Source organism: Merops nubicus, unplaced genomic scaffold, assembly GCF_000691845.1.
Source record: "Merops nubicus isolate BGI_N331 unplaced genomic scaffold, ASM69184v1 scaffold1561, whole genome shotgun sequence".
Classification (NCBI taxonomy): domain Eukaryota; kingdom Metazoa; phylum Chordata; class Aves; order Coraciiformes; family Meropidae; genus Merops; species Merops nubicus.
In genome coordinates this window covers 25,524-32,547 of record NW_008585993.1, presented here as the reverse complement: position 1 = coordinate 32,547, position 7,024 = coordinate 25,524, and the positions used below count along the sequence as shown (strand labels likewise).

Here is a 7,024-nt window from a genome sequence, read left to right as displayed (position 1 = left end):
CCCTACATGCCATTGTACATGTTGGTATTTCCATGGTGTATGGGTGTATCCATCCACCTCACTTTAGTGTCTCTTCACCCTGAGCCTCCCTTGGTCTTCTCATTAGTTGAGTCTTCTACCTGTAAAGTTAAAAAATGGGAACACAGCTCTATTGCATGTTTATTTATCTTTGCTCTCTTTCTCTTTCCCTCAGATGTGGCAAGGAAGCAAACTGCTCCCCTGGTTCAGTGTGCTACTTGATGGTGGTTGGGAATCCCCGTGGTGACTGATAGAGAACCAGCCTAGGCTAGAACCCAGTTCTCAGCTCTGTTTATTACAGAATTTCCTTGGTTTTCCACTCCATACAAGGGCAGTTCTTTTGGGTGTTGCTCTCAGGTTCAGTTAAAATCGGAAGTTAAAGTCTGAGCAGGGCAGATGTGCTGTGTCAGTCTGGTAGTCTTCCCACTGAGATATGACAACCTCACTCTGTCTCTTAAGAGGGAGATCATTAAGAGGAGTATTATCTTAACAGACCAAATCTTAGCTCCTGTTGCAAGTTGCTCTACAAAACCCGTTACAACTAACTGAGAGTAGATAATAGAGGAAGTGTGGTTCAGCAAGTGGGCACCAGACTGGAATGAGAAGATCTGGCTGTTTGGGGTTTTTTTGCTTCAGTCAAATATTTGACTGATCTGTATCTCTGTTTTTAAAGACAGATGCCAAAATACCTGATTTCTTTTTGATATGACAATTGAAAATATTAGTAGTAGCATAGGATTAAAACTACCAGAGTAGTTTTATTTTCCATTTAACCTTGTCAAACTGCAGGCATATCACATGTTTTGGCTTTTATCAGTGGGGATTTTTTTGTGGTGTGAAGTTTTGGTTTGTTCTTAATTAGCATTCTGTGGTCACCCAGTTTAGTCTGGCTCTTCCAGTCCTGTGGAGGGCTCTAATCTGGCTCTTGAGCTAACCTGCTGGGTTGTTCTGGTTGCAGGTACTGTGTTGAATTCCAGCTGGTGGACATCACGCCGGGCTGCCTGCAGAGCCACCACTGGTACACTCACTGGATGCGGTACCTCAGGGAGGGCCACACGGTCTGCGTGGAGTGTCAGCACCCAGCTTTAGACTCCAGAAGTCTACACTGCTATGGGGATGGCAGTGGAAGCAAAAAGTAAGAGCTTTGGCTTTTGTTTTCACATTGAATTTTTCAGTCTTCTCCCTTGATCTGCTTGTCCCAGTTTCATAATGCACTGCATGCAGCTCTCTGGAGCACTCCACATGTATTAACTGGCCTTTGCTGCATACCATGAGCTTGTTGCAGAGTTGAAATGACCTGGTGAAGCTCACATATTAAGCCAGTGGCAGAGCCAGGACTGAAGTGTGGGAGCACTTGCACACAGTCTGCTGAAGCTCACTGACTTTTAAGTGGTGCAGTTGTGGAGTGTTTTTTGTTTTAAAGATGCTCCAGCCATGCTTCTAAGATTAACAGTCCTGTCAGATGTCAAATAACCCCAAATTTATTTCTGATTTTTAAGCACTGGGGATTTTTTCTCTATAAGTGACTCTTCTTAAGTGTTTCTGGTGAGTGGCAGCTGGCTTAGGGGTTTGGATTATGTGCTGGCACCTGAGGTTGGATGGAAGTACTGTTAAATCTTTGCACTTTCAGCATCCTTTCCCATGAAAGCTGAAGAAGCTTTGGGGTGATTGATGGGGACTACCCAGTTTGTACAAATCAGGCAGACTCCAGCAAAGGTGAAGGGAATGGCTTGAAGCAGTAAAACACATCGGTGGCAGAGCCAGCAAGAGAGGATTCCTGGCTCCCAAGGCTCTCCTGTGCTCCCTGGAGGCACGGCCTCTGCACTGCTTTTATCCTGATACTCTTAACCCCATTGTCAGTTTATTAAGGCATCCTCTGAAGCTGGTTAGCAGCCTTTTTGGGGAAGATCATTGCCCATCAGTTCTGGGCAGAGGTATTTAAAAAACTTACATAAATGTTGAAATAAGCACATTCATTTGAATTAGAAACTATAATTGAGGATTATCAGGCCTCAAGCACGCAATGTATTGCACTATCAAGACTGCCAATAATGGCCTCTTTAGGCAGGGGTTTTTCTTAGGCTTTTAGTGAGAGGAAGTCAAGTTAGAGTCTTTTCCTTCCCTGCCTCAGCTTGTTATGTACAAAGGTTCCAAAACCTTTTACATAAAGAAGAAAAAAAATCCTAACTGGTGTGGTCAGGAGTGGCTGTTACCTGAATTCAACATGTAAATGATTATAAAAGCTTATAATAATGTTATTTTACTAGAGCCCTGGAGCCAGGCAGGAACATCAGGTTAAGCAATCTAAAAAATATATTCAGGAATTCATTTCCCCGTGGACTGCAGAAAGAAGGGAATGTTTTCATTCACCTGAACAGTGCTGTACATGGAGGGGAAGCACAAAGAAAACGGGACTCTGTCCTGTAGGAGTAATGACAGGTTGTCAGGTGTTGGCAGGCTGAAGGCTGGAGAGGGGTGGTGATAATGGAGCTGGGGTGAATGGCCACTGCTTCACAGAACTCAGGACTCAACCCATATCTCAGCAGATGTTTTAGATCCATGCCAGCAGAGCAGAGCCTAGAAATTGTTCACAGAGTCTTGCAGGAGGACTGTAAGATGATCTTGTGGGTCCATTCCATTGTAGACATGTTGGCTTCCTGATGGCTCTCCTGTTTAGCACAGTGAGCTTTTACCCCTCTGGCATTACTGCCTCTGGTGTCAAATGAAGTTGTGCCTGTGGCATCTTCTAGGCAGGTATGAGCTCTCTGTGTGTGCTGAACTGAGATCCTGTGCAACATGCACAGTACTTGGTTTCATTGCCAGGGTAGCAACCTAGGCTGGTGGGACAGGTAGGGCTGGCCTGAGCAGTGGAAAGAGCTCCTATCTGCAAAAGGCAATGGAGATGCACTTTGTCTCCTTGAACCAGTAGTACTGGGCAGCTCTGTCAGAGATGAATGTGTGACTAGCAGGTGGAAGATGAATGATGTCTCTGGTCTGCCCCTTCCTCATCCTCTGTGTGTGCGTGTGAAGCCTCCCTTATATTTCATGGGGACCTTTTAAATAACTGCCACGTATCCCCTAGATAAGTGACCCTCCAGAGCACGGTCTAGTGTTCTTTGTCACTACTTGACCTTACAGTGGTGGGTCAAGGAGATTGTTGTCCAGGGCTGGTTACCTAGTTCATTATCACCATCTCAAGTGCAAGTATTTATTCCAGGTATTTTTATATGAAGAGATATCCCCTAATTTGTTTCCAGAAATAATATACTTTTTTTACCAGGTTGCATGGAGGAAAAACTTGATCTCTGAGAAGAAATTGGACTGTTGGTGGTCACAGCCATTGATTGGGATGAGGGAAATGCCTGTTGAAAAGGCTTCTGCCTTCTGTTAGAGTAAGTGGCGGTATCTGAGCGTGGAGGCTCACAAGGGAGCAGTGTTCTGAGGGGTCACGTGGTGAGCTCCCCAGGCTGGGGTGTGCTGGCCAGATGTGGAGGGCATAAATGTCATGCTTGTAAAGAGAGGTGGAAGAAGGTGGGAAGGCAACTGCTGCCTTGAGAAGGAGGATGATGGGAGGCCAATGCTGATGCTAGGATGCAGCATATGTTGACTTTGCCTGGATCTGCTCAGAAGTCTGGCAGTATGCTCAGTTCACCCTCATTTTGGATTTTTACCAGCATAACCCTGCTGGGAGCTGTGGACAGTTCGTGGTGAGCCCTGAGCAGCGGTGGCACTGGCTGACCTGTGCCATGGCACGCTGGCCCTGGTCTCTGGGGCTGCTGGCTGAGGCTCTGCAGGTGACATGCAGAGCTGCTGCTGTGCCACCCACGCCTTGCCTGCGCTTTGCTTCTCGCCCTGTCAGTTTGGCAGCTTGTGCCAGCGCTTAGTTCCCCGAGATATTGTTCCAAGAGTGACTCTCAGGAAGGAAAACATCTGACAGAGTTTAAAATAAACTCAGCAATGCTGGTATATTTTGATGAGTATTTCCTAATTATCCATGTGTCTAAGTGGAGTCTGGCTTGTAAATGCTTCAAGTTAAAGAGAGGTGCTTGTTATCTGTGCCTTCCACCTGTCTCCCACTCTGTAGAAGATGCTATTTCATTTAACCCCTGTTATGCAAGCTCAGGAGGCTTCCCAAAGTCCTTGATTTATGGCCAGATCTGTGGCCATCAGATGAGGATAGCTAGGATAATCTAACTTGCATTGGCTTCTTTCTCCTAGAAGGTTAAGAGGTAAACGAGGCAGAGCATCGAGCCGGGAAATTGATCTGTTAATTTTGGATCGTCTTCTGAAAGATCTACAAATAAAGCACAGACTTGACATCTGTGAAATTGTTACTCAGCCTGTGTCTAGGAGGATCAGCTGCTCTTCATCATCTGGAGCAAGATGTGGGCGTTGTAGCACATAAATGTCCAGACTGCAGCAGTTTATGCCCATGCTCATGGGGCAGAAGGAGAGAGGATGGATGGACTTGATCTATAGCGAAGCCAGTGTTTGCCTTCCCCACCAGCAAGATGAGAGTAAGCAAGTTTAGCTTGTGTGTTTAGGGATAAAGACTTTTAAAGGTAAAGCTGCAGCCCGGAGTTGTGAAGTGTATGGGACTTCTCAGTGTGCAGCCTGCATTTCCTGGGATCTTAATCCTCCATGGGCACATTCTGGTATTTTGAAATGACCCCAAGCCAGAAGAAAAATACAGTGAGCCTTTTCCAGCCACGTGTGATGCATAAAACCCTGCTCTAGAGCATGACATGTCATTAAGGCAACAGTAGGGTTATCTTTGTGGAGCTAAAGTTTTTCATAGAACTATAAAACAAGCAGAAGTTAGGCGTGTGTTGGGTTTTTCTGTGGGCAGCTCTCTGCACAGGGCAAGAGTCGATCGTGTTGTGGTATTTGGGCTTTTCCAAAGGTCAGGGCTGGGACACACTGATGTGTACCACTAAATGCTAAAGTTTGGGAAGGGACACAGTGCTATAGCAAAACTTCAGTTTCTGTGACCTTTAGGCCAGCACTGCTTGTGCAGCCACTGATTGTGAGCAGTGGCCTGTGGATCTGCTTGGTTGTTTCAATGGGATGTTTCTCTGTTCAGTTCTGGTCAATGTGTTTATGGACTGCCTTGGAGAAGAGGTGTTGGTTGGTTGGTTTTTTGGCCTTGAGTAACATTGTTCCAATGCTTGTGGGTCTGGTACCTCCAGCCAGCTGCCATCCAGAAGCTGTGTTAGTGCTCTCAGGAAGGTGGAAGAGCTCAGGCAAGTGTGTCACTGTCATAGTTATCCAGAGATGCTCCTGTCCCTGTGCTTGCCCACGCAGACACGTGCTGGGTACTCAGCATCTCGGTGGCTGTGGGTGGCCATAGAGCTCTGCCTGCCGAGGGGGAGCATGGTGTGTTACAAAGAAAAATGGAGAAGAAGGTGTTTTCCCTGCTTTGCAACCCATCCAGTGTTTCAGTACAGGAGTTGTGGGGATGTTGGTGTGCTTTGAGTTGTTGCATGTGATGCTGGGCACCTTGGTGGAATGTTGCTGTGATTCCTTTTGGACTTAATATCTACAGTATGTGCTGCTGTGGATTCTTCCAGTCCAGTGTTCCTGACTGACTGTAGCTTTACTTCACACTGTTATAACCCTATGAGGGGTCATTGTGGTTACTGCTTCCTTACAGCAGTAGAAGGGCAGAATTTGGTCCCTGAAGTGAAGATTGATGGCAGCAAACTAAGTGGGCTTTACTGGGTGATGTAGCTAAGTCTGTGTACTAGTGACTGCCCTGCAGCAGAGGTGCAGCACGTTAACTTTCTTTCACTTATGCCTGTGTTTCAGGAATCAGCTGTTGCACTGGCAGGCAGTAGGGAACCCTCGATGCAAGGGAACCTGGAAGAGAATTCGCCAGCTGGACACTTGCTCCTGTCCTTCTGTTCACAGCTTCTTGTTCATCTAACTTCTCCTGACAGTTCCAGCCAGTGAATGCTGTGACGGCTTGTCTGGCACCAGCGTGCAGCAGCAGGAAGAACCACAACCAAAACAGGGACTTCTCTGTGTCAGAGGCTATGCCACTTGCTTTCAAGAGCTTGCTGTCCGTACTGGGACATCCTGAATCCTCTCTGTTTTTGTGCACTCCTCAGTTTCCAAAGAAATCAGGCTGTCTGTGAAGTGCCAAACTCTTTCTGTCCATCCATCACTCAGAGTGGCCTGTCTGACCCTGATGACTTTCCTGGGAGGAATGAGAATTCACCAAATAAGAAATCAGAGAAAAAAGACCTTATGAATCCAAGTTTAATTATTATTTTGCTAAAGTCTTAATGAAGAATCAACAATGCAAAATAAATTAACTCAAGTGACTTCTTTTCATGGCAGCAGCACTTCTTTGTGGATGCCTCCTGCTTGTGCTTACATACGCTCTCCTTTGGTTTTCACCCTCCCTGGTCTCATCATCTCATATCAATCCTCAGTCTTACAAAGAGTTAATCTTGCACTGCTGAGATAATGGCAAAACTTAGAAGTGAGACTGTTAGAATCTGTGAGAATAGAAGGTACTGTGGATAAATGGGCCCTTGGACTTCAGGTTTCAAGGAGCATCTGTGAGTTGCCCCAAAATGCAATGCAGTCCTGGGGGGCTCTATGTAGGTCATCCCAGCTGCACCAGGAGGACTAGCTGCAGCCTTGGATTTTCAACTGGAAAATATTTGAAATATTTTCTTTATATATTGCTGATTTATATTCATACTTTTCTATAAATGAAAATAAAGGAGACAAGACTTTCTCCCAGTGTGTATTGATTTGACTAATTTGTGTAGTGCCATCTCTTTAGTGCCTGAACCTGCTTGATCTGTTGCAGCCAGTGTTGGCACTGACTCCTCTGCTTCAGCGGGTAAGACTGGAGGAAAAGTTGAGAAGAATAAATAACTAGAGTGCCTCATTTCAGTTTTTGCAGCAAGGAATTTTTGTCAAGCTGGAAGCCAGTTTCATGGTGGAGGTATGTAATCATAGTAGCATTTAGTTATTGGAAGGTTTCCTTTGT

At 45.8% G+C, this 7,024-nt stretch overlaps 1 protein-coding gene across 1 annotated transcript in view; it reads left to right on the top strand.

Moving 5' to 3' along the window:
• Positions 1–5,944, top strand: part of SBSPON (somatomedin B and thrombospondin, type 1 domain containing) — a gene marked incomplete at its 5' end in the record, with an annotated part of 6,826 nt that extends 882 nt beyond the window's left edge. Inside the window, 2 exons of the mRNA XM_008948483.1 lie at positions 977–1,153; positions 5,827–5,944. Of these exons, the coding sequence (XP_008946731.1) occupies positions 977–1,153; positions 5,827–5,944 (295 nt within the window). The remainder of the gene's footprint in view (positions 1–976; positions 1,154–5,826) is intronic.
• Between the last annotated feature and the right edge of the window lie 1,080 nt (positions 5,945–7,024).